The 19,767-nt window shown below is 44.8% G+C and overlaps 1 protein-coding gene across 12 annotated transcripts in view; it reads right to left on the bottom strand.

The window, feature by feature from the left end:
• MTUS1 (microtubule associated scaffold protein 1) overlaps positions 1 to 19,767 on the bottom strand; it is a 125,579-nt gene that overhangs the window by 27,880 nt on the left and 77,932 nt on the right. For 11 of the 12 annotated variants that reach the window (XM_074273883.1, XM_074273884.1, XM_074273886.1 and 8 more), the window contains one exon: positions 5,025 to 5,239. In XM_074273883.1, coding sequence (XP_074129984.1) covers positions 5,025 to 5,239 — 215 coding nt within the window. Of the gene's footprint in view, positions 1 to 5,024; positions 5,240 to 18,892; positions 19,276 to 19,767 lie in introns of those variants that run through there. The other variant, XM_074273895.1, reaches the window with a different exon arrangement.

Here is a 19,767-nt window from a genome sequence, read left to right as displayed (position 1 = left end):
GAAAAACTGGAAGCAAGGATTACACAAAGGGCTTGGAGTGCAACTATTACTTTTGTTCTCAAACTATGTAACAAATTATTCCACACTCATTTCTAAGCTGTCCTGCTTATCAGCGTCTCCCTCTGGACTTCCTTCCATTCTCTTCTGGGCATTTTGAAACATTCTACTGACTCCACTTTCTTCTCCTCTCTGCCCAAAGGTTTGGAGGCAAAGCCCTTGTGACGCCTCGTGGCCCCTGACTTACGTGGCTGCACCCACACAAGAGGCTCAGAAGGTGGCCCTGCTTCAGCTCTGCATGCATTGTGCCTCTGAGGACCCTGCCCTGGCAGAGACCTTATGAAATGCTCCTACTTAGCCTCTTGCTTAAGAAGATAATGAGCTGCTCCAGGGGGCACGAAGAACCATAATTTAATTAGGAGGCCTGCACATGAGACACTCTGTCTGCAGTCAGAGCATCAATAACCCCAGTGGCTGGGAGCTGTCCCCTAGCATGAGGGATTGTGGTGACACATGATGGCAGGGGAAGAACATAAGAGTTGATGGGGCACATGACAGGCTCTGCCAGCTGCCTGATCTTGCTCAGCTTTGCCTGAGCTGCTGTTAGAATCTTTTGTTGATAACTTGGACTCTTTCTGTGGCTGAGGTTCCCCCCAAGAGCCATCCTGGCAGATGTCCCTTTACCCATTCAGCCTCCCCAGTCTTAGAGATGCTCTAGCCACTTTCCACCTGCAGAAACAGGCAACATTAGGGGAAGCGGTCAGCCATCAGGTTGACAAAGAATCAACCATATCAGGATAAACTTGCACACAATGAAAACTTTGTATATTTTACCATGTTTAACATCTATTAGATAATTTGCCATCTAGGGGAGGGGAGGGGGGAAGGAGGGGAAAATTTGGAGCGCGAGGTTTTGTAAGAGTAAATGTTGAAAAATTATCCATACATATGTTTTGAAAATAAAAGGCTTTAATTAAAAAAAAAAAAGAAAAAAAGAAAACTTGGTTTGATTTTAATTAGGATGCCTCTGATTCTTCAACTGGCACAAAGTCTGCCAGTCCAGATGGGACAGCAAGACTCATCAAAACAACCAAAATGCACACATAAAATCCAGCAGCCCATCGGTCCAGAAGCTGGGGATCCAATGCTCAGGTAATATCCAGATTCGAGAAGCTTGGCAACCTCCTCACCCACTATGGCTATGGGGCTGTAGATATGAGATACATGTATTCATTAAGTACCTACTATGTGCCAGACACTGTTACTAAGCTCTCGGGATACAGAGAAAGGCAAAAACAGCTTAATGGGGGAAAACAATATGCCCACAACTTGAACAATATGCCCACAACTTGTTTATAAACAAGATACATGGCACAGAGGGAAGCCCTAAAACCTGGGGCTCTTTATCTCCTGCATGACCCAATCATTCAATCAACAAGCATTTACTAAATGCCTGCTGAGATCCAGGCACTATGCTAGGCTACAGAGAGACAAACCGAATTGTAATACTTCCTGTTCTCAAGAAGCTTACATTCGAATGGGGAAGACATGGTATACCTCTATAGACATGTATAAGAGATACACTAAGTAGGTAGCAAAAAGGTGCCTTTCAGTGGGGCTGTAGGAACTGATCAGCTGTTTGAAAAACAGGTCGGCCCAGGTTTACAGGAGAAAGGGCCTCACAAAACTGGGTTCCTGGGTTTCCCAAACACTTTCTATAATTCCCCTGCACATCCCTTCCCCAAAGGGATCACAGATTCAAGTTTGAATGCCAGCATGAATTGTTGGCCCAGTTTAATTCATTAGCCCCTGGCCTCACCCCAATCTGTGGGGCATCTTCAAAGTGGAAGTATCCTGGCCCAGAGTAGTGGAGGAGAAGGTGGAGAAGTTAGGCAGGTTTTGAATTTCTAATCTTCCCAGGAGCTTCTTGCTCTCTGACTGTCTCATTATTTATCTTGGGTGGCAGCTCCTAGTTAGTCATGGCTGTCTTGTCCCCCTCCAGAGCAAAGGGCATTCTCCATTACTTGAGAACACAAACAAGAAAGAACAGCTATAGTTAGCATTGCCCCCATCACATTCTTCCCGGGTCCCAGGCTAAGCTAGAAAAGCCATCCTGATGGCTGCTGGGTGTTAGGGAGGCTCAGAAAATTGACAGATGCTCCCACCCATCCAGCCTCATCTTCCCACCTTAATCCAGGTGGCTTACTTAGCTGCTTCTCAGGTTTGGACAACATGGCAGCCAACAGCTCCATTCCTTCCGATGAGATGGAGGTTTCACCATCTGCCCTGCTGAAACACCCTGTAGGGCTCTGGCACCAGCATCTGACCCACTTACATCACCTGAGAGCCTCTGAGAAACTGTGCACCTGTTTCACAGGTGAACCTTCTTCCACATGTTGTCTTTCCCACTGCAAATCAAGGCTAGTTTAGAGTAAGGGCTGCTTGATTTTTGTATTTGTGTTCCTGGCATTTAGCGCAGTGTTAGATACATAGTAAGCACTTAATAAGGACTTTTTCATTCATTTTTAATACAGCACCCAAGCATACACACACGCATTCACACACACACACACACACACACACACACACACACACACACACACAGAACTTTTCTGCGACCTTTAGTTTCCCTGGTCAATGTCAACTCATTCTGAGCTTTAGCTTTCCTAAACTTTTATAGGACCTTTCCTTTTCATTTTTTATTACCCACCTTATAGCCATCATCTGTAAAATATAAGTTAGTTGAAGAGTCCCTGTGGAGTCTCAATGGACTCTTTATACAAATTCCATTTTTCTTCCTTACTGGAAATATCTCCCTTTGGATCTTCAGAATTTCATTCCTGAGCACCTCCCTTCCTTCCTGGACTTCCTTTCTATGTAGCATTTTATGGGCGTCAACCCATCTCTCAGCACTTAGTACGGTGTCTAACACAAAGAAGGTGCTTACTACATACCAACTGACTGACTGACTTTCCTCTGACAGACCTAGCTGGACCTGACATCAAGAAAATCCACATTCAAACATCATTTCAGACATTTTGACCTGAATCTGAACCATCTCTTTGAGCCTTAGCTTCTTCTTCTGTTAAATGAAGGGGCTTGGGACAGCTAGGTGGCTCAGTGGATAGAGCACCAGCCTTGAAGTTCAGGAGGACCCGAGTTCAAATGTGGTCTCAGACACTTAACACTTCCTAGCTGTGTGACCCTGGGCAAGTCACTTAACCCCAGCCTCAGGAAAAATAAAAATAAAAAAATAAACGAAGGGGCTGGACTCCATGGCCTCTCCAGTACTAAAGCTATGAGCTTTAGTCCTACTTGTGGGCCCTAGCCAAGTTACTTAAAATCAGCCTCAGTCTCCTACTAAGATGAGGAGGTTGGGCTTTCTAAGGTCCCTTTGCAATTCTCAATCTGTGATCCTCTATGATTCCTCTTCTCTCTCCAGGAGGCTGGATTTCAGCACTGCTCCAGCCAAGGCTTTTTTTCCCTCCCTCTTTCCAGGAAGCTGGGGCTTAAGTACCACCACTCCTCAGACTGGGGCTTTACTCCTCAAGAATGAGATTTCTCAGGCTACCCATTTATGCCACGGCCTTCCCAGGGGCCCTCAGCACATCCCCAGAGCCCAGTCTACCATAGCTCAGTTGCTGTGTTCTGTGACCTGCCATGTCTCCAGGAAAAGGCTGAGTGGAGGATGGAAGCCCTCCTTTACAAGCCAGCACAAAAGCACAGCCCCTCCCACCAGCTCTGGGCAATCACCTCATCCCATCACCAAGTCTCATCGTCCTCTAAAGGAAGAGATCCTCCCCGCAAAGTTCCAAACAAAGGCCACTCTCTGTATACTTGAGTCCTGGACCCTCCTTTCAGCCACTTGAAGCCGCAGAGCCCCTTAAGGCCCTGAGTGGACACAGAAGTTTGCTTGCCTAGCAAGGCCAGTCAGGCTGCTTGGCTCCTTTTTCTCAGAAGGCTACCCATTTCATTTATTCCCAAAAAATAAATAAAGAAGAGGAGGAGGAGAGAAAGCATTTGACCTCATTAACCATCGAATGATACATTTTAAAAGACATCCCAAAGCTGACTTGGGTGACTATGACCTTTAGTGTTCTTCTAAGCAGAAATCCTATGACATGCAATGTTGTCTGAAAGTCCCAGTCAACATAATTGTCATGCCCATGTTAGGATCACATGAGTCTATGATCCTAACACATGAATCTATGAGAAAATTTTTCTCATAAAAGGTTCCTGCATCCTATATTCAAAGTCAGGGGACACTTCTCTACCACATCAATGACACCAGTTCACAGATAATATTACTTTCCTCATCACAACTTAATCAGAGCTAATTGAACCATAAGACTCTCTGAGGAGCATCAACTCTCCCCTAGAACAACCCATGACAGCCCTTCAAAAACATGGGCCACAATTCTAGTGGGAATGAAATATACCAGAAAATGCTAACAAATCAAAGATTTCAGGAACAATACTGATTCTCTGACACACCAAAAACTTCAACTGGCTTCTCCCGAAGAATTTGCTTCTGAGGATGGCAGCATCTCTTTGTGATGGGAGATACCACCATCCCCAACATCTAACCCAGAATAAGACCTTTATGCACTAGGTAACTGCTTGTGGATGAGTTATGGAAGAGAAGGCCAAAAAGAGCATAGCATAAGTAGGGCTGGATGGCCCTGCATTGCTCAGCTCTAGCAGATCCCAGAACCTTTGAAATACCAAAATTCTTTAAATACTAATAGAGCCCTTTAATCCTGGCAGGCTATGGAAAGGATAAGAACAAGGTCTTTGTCCACTTTTACAAGTTTGAAACCAAGAGAAAATGGAGAAGGGGAGATGGAGAAGAAGAGGAAGTGACACAAATCTTGCCATTTCTGAGAACAAGGCAATCAAAGACATCATTCTGACCAGCAAGTTCTGCTCAGACTCTCCATATCTCAGGAGAAGATGAGAGAAATGTGATGGTGCTCATGCAGAAATCTTTCCCTAGCACCCCCACCAGTGGCTGCCCACTGTCCTACCTCCGACAGCAGGTGCTGGATGACCACAGCCAACGCCTCCAACTTGTGGTTCCCTCCCACGAGAAGCTGCTTGAGATGCAGGATGACTTTGCCTTGGTGCTCACATTTTGCTCTATAGGAGGCCAATCCCAGAGCTTTTTCAGTAGAGAGAGGATCTGGAGAAGACTGGGGCTGGCTGCAGGATGTCCGAGGATGCCTCTGTTTGCTCTTTTCGACTGAAAAAGAAAAGAGATTTTAGGAAGTGCCTCAGAAAGATATCTTTTCACTGTCAAAGGACCTAGAATCAGGACCCAAAAATGCCTACGTTGTGACTCCATCACATCAAGAATCTAAAAGTCAACACAGATTGGGGAAATAAGGGAATGGGAACAAAACAGCTTTGATGCCAGAAATACGATTTGGTCCAAGCTGAGCATTGGCCTTGTCCAGCGGGTTCAGGGTTTGTCTTGTTTAAAATTCAATGAGCAATAGAGTTACTTTCACTTCAGAACAGCTTGCCCAATCACATCACTCAGTGAAACTGGGAAAAGAGAAGATCGTGGTCACTTCTCAAGGCAAGGGAAGCTTCTAAGCTGGGGAGAGAAACATCAAGCAAGAGACTGATGAAAGCTGTTAGTAAAGAGGTGTGGGATGAGAAGCAGCAACCCGAGTATGCAAATGCAAGTGTGAGTTCCAGTTCTGGATCCTTCACAGAAATGGAGGGTTGGAAAGGAACCCAACAGCCACCTCACTCAAGCCTGTGCCTCCAAGCATTTCTAGGCCTACCTCACCTGACAAGTGCTTGAAGCTCTTCAAGAAGGCAGCTTCATCCACACTGGGACAGCTCTAAATGGCACTAGCCTCAAGCAGCCTCTCTGCACTATTTCCCACTGCTCCTGGCTCTGTCCCATGGGGACAAGGGAATCACCTTTCTTCCTCCTCTAATACTGCAGTTCCATCAACCACATCTCAAGTGAAAAGGATGTTCTACAGCCCTCAAAGGTTACCTCAACCTTCTGGGTCTCCTCAGTTTTGATTTCTGTACAATGAGGGTCAGCACTTGATGATCCCTGAGATTATTCTAGCTCTTAAAGGCTATGACTCTGTCATGGAACCAATGGTCCCTGTTTCCTCTTATAGGGGAGGGGAATAGATTGTTCTGAGGGACTGGACTTCTCCTAGGGGAAGGAATCCTGAAAACAGAAAAGAGAAAATGAGATACTGAATTTGGACAAAACAGGTCAAGGAAAGGCGGGTTGTTGGAGCCAAAGAGGACCAGGTCAAAGTAAGGGGAGCCACTGAGGCTCTTGGAGCAGGGGAGTGATGTGATCTGATGCTCTCTTGAGCAGCCATGTGTTCTACAGACAGCAAGAAGCTAATTAGAACATTTCAACAACTTGCTAAGAAGTAATGCTGGCCTGAACTGTGGTAATGGCGGGGAGAGGGCAATGTTATAGTGACTGAAGCAAACCCCCCCAAAAAAAAAACCTGAGTAAACAATTGGTCTAAGACAAAGCTAAGTTAAAAGATCAATCTAGGGGCAGTCTGTAGGCTGTCAAGAGTGAACATTGTAGCAATTAATCAACAAGCATGTATTAAACACCTACTATGTGCTAAATAGCTAATCAGGATACAATGAAACCATACTGGCTCCTAAGCAGTGTTCATCCTAGAGATGCAAGATGTGGATCTATACCAGGTGGATACAAGGAATTATCAATAAAGATACAAGGTAATCTGAGAGGGAGAACACCAGAAGGAGGGCAAATCTGGAAAGGCTTGTGTGTTAAAGGAAGAGAGGGATTCAATACACTGATTGAGCTCATTAAGGCTGTGGGAGAAATGGGATGGAAAGAGAGAAGAGGCCATCGATCCTCAGAATCGACCCACCAGTTATGGCCGACCCTGAAGACTCCTAATAAGGAGTCCCAAGAGGGGCTACAGAAATGCCGAATCAGCAGGACAGAAGGCCACATGAATGGGGATCAAACTCAACTCACAATGTGCAGACTATGGAGGCCAGGAAGTCTCCACACAGGCCCAGTGGGCTGTGGGTCCTGGACCAACACAAGAAAGCAAAACCCATCACAACAAAAGACTTGGATGGATGGGAACAGCCTAGGATGGGAGGAGACTACAAGGGGGTTTTATCTCTCCCAAAAAGCCTTGGGAAACACCAGCACAGGGCCAGGCACTGGGCCTGGTCTGGCCCTTTCCTTGTCTCTGTAGCCCTAAGAGCTAACCCAGTGGGCAATGCAGTAGGTGCTTAATGAATGTTCATTGTATTCAACCAGACCAAAGACAGTTAGAGCAGTCTCCCAGAAGCCTGAAAATCTTTTCCCTTTGAGATTGTCTTACAGAATGGAGGCCCAGGAGACACCCAGGGAGGGGTACACCCCATCTATAAGCTTACTTGCACTGCTCCGGAAAGCTCACTACCCACTCACCCGTGTCACCATCCCCGACATCTGGAAGCTGGGAAGAGGTCATGGGAAACAAGCAAAGAACAGGGTTGATTTCCTGTTTTGTTGAACCTAAGTTCACAGTCATTCAGGGAAAGGACAGCTCAGGACATCTGCCTCATAATAATAATGACAATAGCAAACTTTTGTGTAGCACTTATTTTAAGCGGAGCACTATGCTAATATGATCTCCTTTGCTCTTTACCATAACCCTGGGAAGGAGATGCTATTAGCGGCTATGTTTTACAGATGAGGAAACTGAGGCAGGCAGCAGCTAAATGACTCTCCCAGGATCTCACAGCTAGTTAAATGTCTGAGGCTGGATTTGACTTCAGGTCTGACTCTGGAGCTCTCTGGTTTCAGGGAAATGAGAGCATAGGGAAGAGAGTTTCAGGTATGATAAAGAAAACAGTGATTCTCCATGTAGCATGGCTTCTTGGGAACCTCCGATATATCTGAGGCATGGTTCGTGTTTGTGGTGCTACTGAGCTGGGCTGAGCCTGAAGTGACCCTACCAGCTGGCCCCAAGCCCAGATTTTAAGTGACATCATTCTCTGGGTACCAGCCAGAGACAGATTTCTAAAGTCACAAGGAGAGTGTATCGTTTGAGTTACAACCATTCCCACCAACTGCATCTATCTATTTTCAACTAGATCTGACTTGATTAAAAAATACTATTATGCACTTACTAAGTACAGAGGAACATGAGGGAGATAAGACTCAGCCCCCAGACTTAAAAGCCAAGAGGACATGTGGGGGGGGGGGGGAAGAGAACAGAGAAGAGAAAGACAGAGATCGAGAAGAGGGGGAGACAGAGACAGAGAGTGTGTGAGAAAGAGAGGGAGGGAGGGAGAAAGGACAGACAGAAACAGAGAGAAACGATCCATTGCAGAGACATTATCATAGGAAAACTGCCCCTTTGACAAGTAATAAAATCCCCCCTCCAGAAAAGTGTCTAGAGGCTCCTAGGAATACCAAACCCTCAAGGAAGAAATTGTGGGAGTCTGAGAAACTTCTGATTTGGGGGCTTGTGCTCTTCTAGACCCCCTGACTCTCTTCCTGTCTGGAACTGCATCTTTTTTCTAGGATATTCTCTACCTAGAACCATCCACACTTTCCATGCTGCAAACTCCCAGCTTCCTAGCCTATCAGGGGAGAAGCAGCCTCCCCTCAAAAACCCTGGTGCCCACACCTACATCTCCCAACTGCCCTGATGCATAGAGTTAAAGCAATCCCATCCTTTGGAAGCCTGGGGCAATGCTGTGCCCAGGGCCAGGGAGCAGCCCCATGGAAGCCAGGCCAAAGATTAACCCTTTGGAGGCTCTGGTAACAGTTCTGGGCAGATCTCTTTCCCTTCTCCAGGGTCATAAGACCCCAGGCTAGCTCTTTCAGGGTAGTCTTCTGTGTTTAAGTACTGGTTGCTGCCCCAAGTTAGGGAGAGGTTTGGGGCTGCTCCAGTTGTGGAGATGGGTCAAGTTGCCCTAGTACAGAGATAATGGCCACAGTCCAGATTGGTGGGAGTATCTTGTTAATGTCTCTCTTTCATGGACCTTCACACAAAGCCACACAGCTGTCTCTGCAAGAACCAAAATGGGCCAAATGAAATCGTATTCACTTCAGGCCAGAACGAACGACTGGTTTGGTCCTGCGAAGTCTCCTTTAAAGTTAAGTACTGGACATGAACAGAGAGGAAGTGACAGGTTAAGAAAGATGAGGAAAGTCAGAGGAGGATTTGCATTTGAGATCTGTCCTTTCAGATGCCACAGACTTTTCTCCTCTCCAGCCAAAACCAAATGTTTGCTGTTATTCCCTAATGGGCAGACTCTGTCTTGGTGATTGGACTTTCGTATGTACCTTGGGGTTGGCCGTGGCTCCCCTGTGATAGGCCAGAAATGTAGTTACACAAGTAGAGGAGACAATGACTTTACCCCTTTCTCTACTTGTCTCTCAGCCCTTTTCTCTACCCAATCACTCCCCAGTATTATTTCATGTTCATCAGAGAACTGGAAAAAAAAAAACAAAAAAAAAAAAAAAAAAACCTGAAAAAACCTGAAGGCCCTCAGACTTTGGACCTCTGTAGATATTAAGCAAATACGCCTTCCCTGACTTACTGACTAGCCTTCATCAACTGAAACATAAAGGCATAAAGGCATTCACTTGCCATAAGTAAAGGTGAGACCTCTGGAGGAAGGACCTTCAATCCTGGACCAAAGGCCTTAGTTGGACAAAAGGCTCCTTGTTGGACAGCATCTGGTACTTGAAGTGCACTGGGGAGTTAAGTCTTTGACAGCTAGACATCTGAGGGAATCTGAGGGAGGTTTTTTAACTTGGCTCCCAAGCAATGCTTCCAATGAGCTGGGGAAAGCCTAGAGGCTTTAAGGTGGCACCCAAGGGAAGTAATCAAGATGCTCAAAGGACATAAGTAAAAGGGATCCTCAAAGGACTTAAGGAAAGTTAAGGTTGGTTATAAAATGAGAGACACCACTGTCAAGATTTCTTTCAGCTGAGCCGGAAGCTGGAGGAAGTGGAGATAATAACAGCATGAATTTATAGATGACAACAGAGCAGGTGGGTGGTAGCAGCAGCACTCAAAGACTACAGTGGGGCAGGTGTCAGTATAGCAGCAGTAGAGTAACTCAGCAATATCCAGCAGAGGTTATGAAAGCAGCAGTCAGGAAAAGGTCCATGCTGACATCTCTCTATCACATCAGCAGCCCTATGGCATCATAGACAGGAGCTGCCCTTCCTTCCATAAGAACTCACACACACACACACACACACACACACACACACACACACACATATATATATATATATATATATATAACTACACATATTCCTATTTATATGACTACATATATTCCCTATTTATGCTCCTCCATGTGTGACACTTATGTGAATCCATTCCCACCAATAGGTCATTTATCAGAGAAGACATTCCAAGTTAAGGAGACCATGTTTTGTTGTGACTTTTCTTAACTTTGTCATTTCACCAAATGCCTTTGCTTTGAACTAATTTCTGTCTACTAGCTGATTATTAATGGTACACATGTTGGGGGACTCATGAGCTCTGGTTTTAGGGTTATGGATCCATAGGAAACCATGCCCCGGGCATCCATTCCTCAGAGAAGTTGTCATGCTAGCAAGGAGCACCACTGGACACTAGGTTTAATAGCTTCACATTCTCAGATTTGTTCTTCATGAGCTGGAGGTCTTCCATGCATCATTTCATCATATAGCTCTGATATACCAAATATTTCTTGTTGCATCCCTTGAGCGTTCTTCTCCATTGACAAAGATCACGTGTACAAAGTGAGGTGGTTAGATCTGATGGTCTCTGAGGTCCTTCCTAGCTCCAGATCTGAGATCCTGACTAATGACTTTCTATGACTTCCTAAGTAAGTGTCTTTCACAAGCTGCTGTGTCCCCCTACAGCCACTCGGGGAGCAGCTTGCACAGACCTTCCTGGTCACACTGGTCATAGACATAGACCTCTAGGCCCATATCCAAGGGATATCCCACTTAGGAAGCAATGCTCTTGAGTTTGGCTTCTGCTGCCTTGCTGTGGGCAGCTCCAGATATGTCTTCCATACTAAGGGCACAGCAGTATCACAGTCTGGCTTGGAGGCTCAACTATTTCTGAGGCAAAATGGTTTCTGTTGATGTGGTTTGTCTGACAACAGAGGCATAGAAACCACCAGTGTTTTTTCAGAGTTTAAGGAAGAGGCCTTAAAAAAATTCCTCAGAGCTTCCTCCCATCATGAAGGCAAGACAATGGTGGCATTTCAGAGGCCCCTGTGGCGGCAGCAGTGGAACAGGGAGAAGGGAGAGGAGGAGGAGGAGGAAGAGCAACAGCAGCATTCCTGAAGTGCCTTGGGTTCTGGGCAGCAGTTATGCTTCCTTGTTCCCTTCCTAATCACATTTTACCATTTATTTTCCTATGGATCAGCATATTTATCCTTGATGTATTTTTTTTTACGTAAAAGTAAGAACTAAAGGAAAAACAGATAAAAGGAAAGATAAAAAGACTATAGAATTGATTGATGTAAATCTACAAATTTTAACAAAAAATTATCAGCTAATCTGATAATAAGGAAGTAGAAAAATAAAATGAGCAAAATAAAAGTGAACTAGGTAAAACCAATGAAGAAGAAATAAAAAGACTTCCCAGGATTTTGTATATAATTATGCCAGGAAATCTAAGGATTTAAAAGAAATGGCCTATAAAAATATAAAATGCCAACATCAACAAAACATGGTATAGAGAATGTAACAAATCAAACTTCAAGAAAAAAAATTTAACTAGATGAAATGAAGGTGAAGGTAAGTAACTAAATCCCAAGAACTCTGACCTAGTCAATCAATTAATAAACATTTAAGTTTTTATTATATGCCTGGAAGCATAGTGGATATGGGAGATAATTGTTTTTAAAAACTTTTGGTGGATCCTACCCAAGCATTTAAAAGCAATAAGTACTTATGGTACATAGATTCTAGCATAAAACTATAATAATACATTCAAAAAAGCATTTTCTATAACCAAATAGAATTTTGCAGGGGTGCAGAGACAGCTCAGCATCAGAAAAACAATTAACAAAAATTATCATGTCCCAAATCATATGATTACACTAATAAGTACAGAAAAGGTCTCTAACAAGGCACAGCACTCATTTATGCTAAAAACCCTAAAAAGCGTAGTCAAAGAAGAGCTATTTTTACTGTGATAAAAGTATGTATCTAAAAGCTAAAGCTGGGGGCAGCTAGGTGGCGCAGTGGATAGAGCACCAGCCCTGAATTCAGGAGGACCCAAGTTCAAATCTGGTCTCAGACACTTAACACTTCCTAGCTGTGTGACCCTGGGCAAGTCACTTAACCTCAGCCTCCAAAAAAAAAAAAAAAAAAACTAAAGCCAACATTAACATAATTCTAGAAATATCAATTAGAATAACAATACCAGAGGGGGAAAATTAATGGTATAAACAGTAGCAAAGAGGAAACACAATTGTCTCTAATTTTCAGAAGACATGATAGTTTAACTAAAAAATTACAAAGAACCATTAAAGAGAGAAATTGATAGTTTTAATACAATAGCTAGATACAAAATAAATCCACAAAAATCAAGAGCATTTCTTTGTAGCAATAATAAATTAGAAGAGAAAATAATAGAAAGGAAAATTCCATTCAAAATATTTACAAAATACATAAAATATCTGGGAATCAATCTCAAGACTTATATAAACAGAAACATGACACACTGTAAACACATAAAAATGGCATGCATAAGTGGAGTAATATTCATTGCTCATGGTTGGGCTATACCAATAGAATAAAAATGATGAAGTTACCTAAAGTTAATGTGTAGACTGAGTGCTACAGCAAATTATCAAAGGAATAATTTTATTGAGCTGGGCAAAATCAAAACCAAAACAACAACAGCCGCAATAACAACAACAACCCCCCTCCAAATTAAAAAAACAACATTATTTGGAGGAGAAAAAGTTCCAGAACTCAAATAATAAAACAAATAAGAATTATCTGACCTAAGTTATATCATAACTCATCAAAAGTGTTCATCAAAACTCTCTGATACTGATTTAAAAAAATACAAAAGTTGATTGGCTGAGTAGATTCAGTCATGAATAAGTTCAATAATCAAGTATTTGACAAATTCAAAAATATAGATTACTTGGAAGAAGAACTCCCTCTTTTAGTAGGTAATGGGAAAACTAGAAAATAGTTTGGCAGAATTTAGATTTAGACCAATATATATTACATTAAGTCCAATAGATACCTGACCGGAATATTAGATGTTATGTTATTGAAAAAAGAGAAGGAAAATATGGTCAGATATCTTTCACAGCTCAAGTGATCACAAAAGATAAAATAGATTGCTTTTTGATCACATAAAATGCAAAAGCTTTTGTGTATACAAAATCTAAGTAGCTAAGATAAGAAAGGAAGATGTTAATGGGGAAGAGAAATTTCCATAAAAAATACTTTTAATAAGGGTTTGATATCTAAGATATGCTGGAGTCACATAAATTTAAGAACAAGAGACTCAATTGGACATGTTCAAAAGATATGAAGTTTTCAAAAGAACAAAAAACTATTAACAATGTAAAAGATTGCTCCAAATTACTAAAAATAAGAGAAATATAAATTAAAATATCTCACAAAACTTTTGTAGTTTTGAGCAGGTCCAGTGACTTTGAAAAACAATATAGAGTTTATGCTAAAAATCTACCAAAAACATCCATACTTTTTGCCCCAGGGATCCCACTGCATAGCAGGAGTTCAAAGACAGAAAGATACATGTAGATGCTGAAATATTTACAGCAAAATGTGTTTTCGTGTGTGTGTGTGTGTGTTTGTGTGACTGTGTGTATGTGTAGTTCATGCCCCCGAGGCATGGAAATGTGCTACAAGCTACCATGATTGGGAAGACCCACTTGACTAGAAGATCCAAGAATTAAAATTGGAAGGGACCTCAGTAGACACCTAGTCTAATCTCCTGATTTTACAAATGAGTAAACTGAGGTCTGGGGTAGGAGCTGGTTAAGGGATTTAGCCTGATTATACAGGGAGCAGTAGTAATAACAATCATTAACAGTTATACATTATTCCAAAGTTTACAATGTGTTACCCCGTTTGATCCTGTGAAGTAACAGCTTTTATTGTACCCATTTTAAAGATGAGGAAACCCCACTAAGAAGCATGTAAGATCGATTTTGAACCCAGGTTTTCCTGGCCCCCAATCAAATCCTCTCTCCACTGCCCCACACCCAGGAGAGCCCAGCTTTCTCCAGAACCCAGAGTGAGCAATGACCTTATACAAAGGCTTGGGAGGGTGTGCCCTTCGATGCCCGAGGCTCTCCCAGGAAGGGTGGCACAGACTCAGGCTTTATTTATTCATGCTCGGTTCCTCACGCCTGCTGGCTGTTACTCTGGTAAGGCACCGTGTTTGGGCTGCCACGACAACAATAACCATGTTCCCTTTCATTCATTTCTCTTAAGTTTGTCACAAAAATAAGCTAGTCTCCAAGGCTGAGCTGGAGGGAAAGGGAGGAGATGGGGCAATGGGTAGATGCTCTCCCAATCCCTGGCTGACACCAGTGCCCAGGGAGAGGGGCTGGCCAGAATGAAGCTACCTTCTCTACCCCAGGACTCTTGCTCTCGGTCCTCCTTCGCCCATGCTTCTGACCAGCTGGGGCTGCCAGGCTCAGGGATTAGAACATAGCAGAGATGAAGTTGGCCAGTGGGGATATCAGGGATTCCCAATTGGGAAATGGAGGCAAAACTTGGGTTTGGGGGGAAGGGGGGAGAAGCATTGGGCCTGAAGTCCCATGGCCTGGGTTCAAGTTCTGGACTCTGGTACTTATAAATGTTCAGTGGTTGATGCATTGTTGGTGGAGTTGTGAAAGAATCCAACCATTCTGGAGAGCAATCTGGAATTATGCCCAAAAAGTTATCAAAATGTGCATACCCTTTGACCCAGCCATACTACTACTGGGCTTATACCCCAAGGAACTACTAAAGAAGGGAAAGGGACCTGTATGTGCCAAAATGTTTGTGGCAGCCCTTTTCATAGTGGCTAGAAGCTGGAAGATGAATGGATGTCCATCAATTGGAGAATGGTTGGGTAAACTATGGTATATGAATGTTATGGAATATTATTGTTCTATAAGAAATGACCAACAGGAGAAATACAGAGAGGCTTGGAGAGACTTACATCAACTGATGCTGAGTGAAACGAGCAGAACCAGAAGATTATTATACACTTCAACAATGATACTGTACGAGGATGTATGCTGATGGAAGTGGATATCTTCAACATAGAGAAGACCTAATCGAATTCCAATTGATTAATGATGGACAGAACCAGCTACATCCAGAAAAGGAACACTGGGAAATGAATGTAAACTGTTATTTTTACCTTCTGAATCCAATTCTTCCTGTGCAACAAAAAATTCGGTTCTACACACATATATTGTATCTAAATTATACTGTAATATATTTAACATATATAAGACTGCTTGCCATCTGGGGGAGGGGGTTGGGGGAGGAAGGGAAAAAATCTGAATAGAAGTAAGTGCAAGGGATAATGTTGTAAAAAATTACCCATGCATATGTACTGTCAAAAATGTTATAATTATAAAATAAAATAAAAAATTAAAAAAAAAAAAAAAAAATGTTCAGTGGTAAGCTATCAGCTTCAATTCCCTAACCCTTAGCTTCCCCAACTGAAAAATCAGGAAACCAGTACAGGTGTATGTGTGTGTGTGATACTGCATGTGAGACTTCCAGGCAGGACCAACAGTCAGAGGAAAGCTGATGTGGCTCTCAGGAGGAGAAGGGACCCATAACGAGAGCCCTGGCTCTATTACAGATCTAGGTCAGAGATGACACAGGCAGTCTCACACCTGGCTTGCTGCAGTCTGTCTGGGGACACAGGGGGGGATCTTGGGAGAAGCTTCCTCCCCTGTCACTGCAGAGAGGACTTGGGCGGGAGAAGTTGTGCCATCGGCTCGGTGATGCCAAGGCCCTGATCTGCAAAGATTAGCAGCCATTCACAGCCCAGGGGAACGGGGCAAGGGCATTGAGGGAATAAAAAGGACCCCTCCTGAAGGGACAATCTCCTACTTTCCTCCACAAGCCATCTTGTATTTTCTGAATGGAAGAAAATATCCCTCTGGAAGTCACTTGAAGCCCAGTGATGTGGGTAGGGCTTAAAAGCCCTCTGGGGGAGAAGCCCTCAGTGGAGCAGAACAGAACCCAGCACAGGAAATGCAGATTCTGATCCTTGGACCTAGTGCTGAAGAAGGGTCCTCATGCACCTTCCCTGGACCTCATCCCAGCTGTCACTCCTCCTCTTCCCAACCCAAACCTGAGAAAAGACTCTCCTCAAAACCCCTATACTCTGGCTTCTCACCTCAAGCCACTGAAACTGCCCTCTCCAAAGCCCAAACTGACAAATCCGTTGACTTTTCTCAATCCTCATCCCCCTCAATCTCTTTCTGCAGTTTTTGACATTATTGACCCCTCTTCTCCTTTGCCAACTTCTTCTATCTCTCTGACCCTCCTCTCTGTCTCCTCCTGTATCCTCCTCCATATCATGTCCCCTCATCATATATAGACAAGAACTGCAGCATTTCCCTCTACCTCTAGCCCAGGGACTACCTTAGAGCTTACTGATGCCAAGAAGACCAACCCTGGGGAGAAGAGGTTCCCTCTCACAGCCTGGGATTTCTTAGCCCAGTTCAAAAATGTTCTGTCCTCCCTGTTCTGCCTTCCAAGCTAAAGATCAGCAGCATCCAGGGGGAAGTGTGGAGGGCCCACTCAGAACTGTGGCCAATGGAATGGAAAATGGTACATGGGTCCAAGTATCACTATGTAGGGAAGTGGTCTAGAGCAAAAGGGGATTGTGGGGATCCCATCAGCACTGGTGTGAGAAGGAGAACTTGATGGCTTCTGAGATCTTTCTCAGCTCAGCTCTATGCTCTTCTGAGAGCCAGAGAGAGATCTGTGTCCAACAAGTCCTATTTAGGACACGGGTCAGCTGAACTGGGAGTTAGAATATTCTAGCATCAGGCCATTTCAGGGTCAGAAAGGACCCACAGACAGGAAATCTCTGGAAGACTTTCTTCACAAAGCCAGATCCCTCAGTTTCCAAATGGAGCAGGAGCTCAGGAAGCAGAGAAATATCACACCTGCCCTGCTAGATGGGCAAGGGCCCAGGTTCCCTTCTTAGTGACTCACTCAGCTACACCTAAAGGTGATGGGAAGGGGTGTGAGGAAATGAACAGCCCTGATAAAGCTCCTAAGAAGCCTCAACTGGGGGGCCAGCTCCGGGTGCTAGGAGAGTCCCCTCCAAGCTGCTGCTGGGCAGCTTCTTGGGAAGGCTTCCTCCTTATTTCTGGAAATGGAAGCTTCTCCCTAAGTAGAAAGTCAGGAAAAGTCCTTTTTGCTATACCTAATGGTTCTTATCCTGGCATTCTTATCATTTGAACCTAGATCCTGTGATTCCCAATGCAGATCTCCATGTTTATATCCTAACTGCCTCCATTAGAATGGGGGCTGGAGCCAGTTCCATCCAAGGTCACACAGATCATCTAAGTAGCACTGCCAAAGGACCCCAGAAAAGGGCTTTCATCTCTCAATCAAACTCTAAATGTTTCCTCTGAGCTATCCTAGACACCCCATTCTTTCAGCTCTGGGACAGCAAAATCTAAGAAAACTGATCCCAGCTACAGTCAAGAGAGAGCCCCCCTCCCCATTGTGTTTATAAACACCCAAGAAAGCAGAAGCATTTCCAGGGAATAAGGAGGGAGGGAGCTGGTCCTCCTTGAATTCCAAGGAAATGAGGTTGATACTACTGGGATTCAATGCCAGCTTCTGGGACCCCCTACATTAAAAGGTCATCAAACTTGGACATGGGTACTCAAGGTGAACTGCATTTTAAGCCAGGAGAGGCAAGTTGACCTGGCTATAAGGGAGAGATGAGAGAGGCAGCTGATGACACACTCGTGCCCAAGTTAGGACAAAAAGAGGCCCAGGACTGGAGCCAAACTGTGGAGTGGTCAGGGAAAGTCAGGAGACGGCAGGGGAAGAAGCAGGCTGAGGAAAAAAGCCTGCTCCAGAAGCACAGCAGCGTAAGCCGGAAACGTCTCCTGGGGCCAGAGATCAGTAAGAAAAACAAAGTCTGCCCGAGGGATGATCTGTACACAGAAGGAGAGCAAGGATTCCGGTGTGTCTGCACGGCTGCACCTACAGGAGACAGGCTCCGGACAGTGCTGAGACCATCAGAAGTGATCCCCAAACCCCAGCAAGAGATGTCTCTGGCTTCCCAGTTATTCCAGCCATCTTGAATATGGGGATGGGGCCCCTGGGTCTTTAAGCAAAGAGCTCTGTTTGCAATCTGTAGCCTGCAAAACACATTACATTTGATCCCGTCTCCAGCACAGATTAAATAGGACACAGATGGAAAGCAGCAGAATTTTGTGATACACAAGTCTGGGGCCGACTTCTCTTTGAGAGACTCCCTCCCCTGACCAGGGCTGCTGAGCCCCAGGGAGAAAAGGCATCTCAGATGGAGGAATTCTCCAGCCCTCCTCCATCTGAGCCAAAAAATACCAGGCTACCAATCCTAATCTCAGGACCTCTGAGGAAGCATGAGGAAGAGGAGGAGGAGAAGGGAGCTAGGATTAGCTAGCAGGGAAGAGGTCCAGCCAAGGCGGGGGAAGGAAGGGGCCAGGAAAAAGCATCCCAGACCCCCTTGCCTGGCCAAGGAGAGAGCCTAGAGCAGCGCTCTGAGCCAGTTAATTATTTAAGCCTCAGTCTCATGAATAACCACACTGTCCCTAGCTCAGAGGGAGACAGGTTCCACAAGCCACCCCACAAACCACAGCTAGCAAGAGAAGAGGCACCCACCTTCATGGAAAATCAAAGCACTCTTCCTGAACCCTGATGGGAGCCGGAGATTCCGGAGCAAGCCCTTGGCCGTTAGCCGCACGTGCATATTGGACAAGGAAAATTTGGGCAGCAGGAGCATGTCTTCTGGAAGATGTGGGCAAACAGCAGCTCCAGTGGACCATCCCCTGCCACCTGTGAGAGCCTGGCTCTGGAGAAGGCCAAGGGAACTAGGAAGCACAAAGTGAGCGAGAACGGCACAGGCAGGAGCGCCGGAGACAGCCCAGTTCTTCCAGCAGCTGCTTTCTCCCCCAGATGTTGCCCCGGCGCAACCCTCGCTCCCTGACTGCAGGCTCCTCTGGGCTATTTGGCCCCCGACCGCTGGATTACATCACACTGTGCACGGCTGCTCTGTTGTGGGACTCATTAGGGATGCTCTTGGGGAAGAGGAGGAGGAAGGGGGTGGTCACACCAACTGTGTATATAAATACCAGCCAATAAAAGCCCGGATCCTGTCACCAGGCTTGGGAACTGCAGAAGAGAAAAGGACTTCTGCCCTCCGGGAGCCAGATGTTTCTTTCCTAGACACATGAAAGGACCGTCCCGCTGCTGGACAATCTGCTGAGCAGACTCGTGTTTGCCCATCTCTGGGGGGCCACCGGCCAGGGGGCTGATGATACCCACATGATACAAAAACAGCTACAGGAGCCACATATTGGGAAATCCAACAAACAGCTGATGGAAGCTTCCTCCATCCCAGAATCTCACCTTGTCATCTCTTAGAGGTGGGAAGGGGAAAGAAATGGGGTTTTTGCAATGACAGCTACAGAGCACACTCTCAATGTCTGGCAAAGCTTAATATCACATGAGACACACAGCGGCTGTCCGTAAGAGAA

The sequence above is a fragment of the Sminthopsis crassicaudata genome, chromosome 6 (genome assembly GCF_048593235.1).
Source record: "Sminthopsis crassicaudata isolate SCR6 chromosome 6, ASM4859323v1, whole genome shotgun sequence".
Classification (NCBI taxonomy): domain Eukaryota; kingdom Metazoa; phylum Chordata; class Mammalia; order Dasyuromorphia; family Dasyuridae; genus Sminthopsis; species Sminthopsis crassicaudata.
The sequence above is the reverse complement of the archived record's forward strand: the minus strand, read 5'-3'. Positions and strand labels throughout refer to the sequence as shown.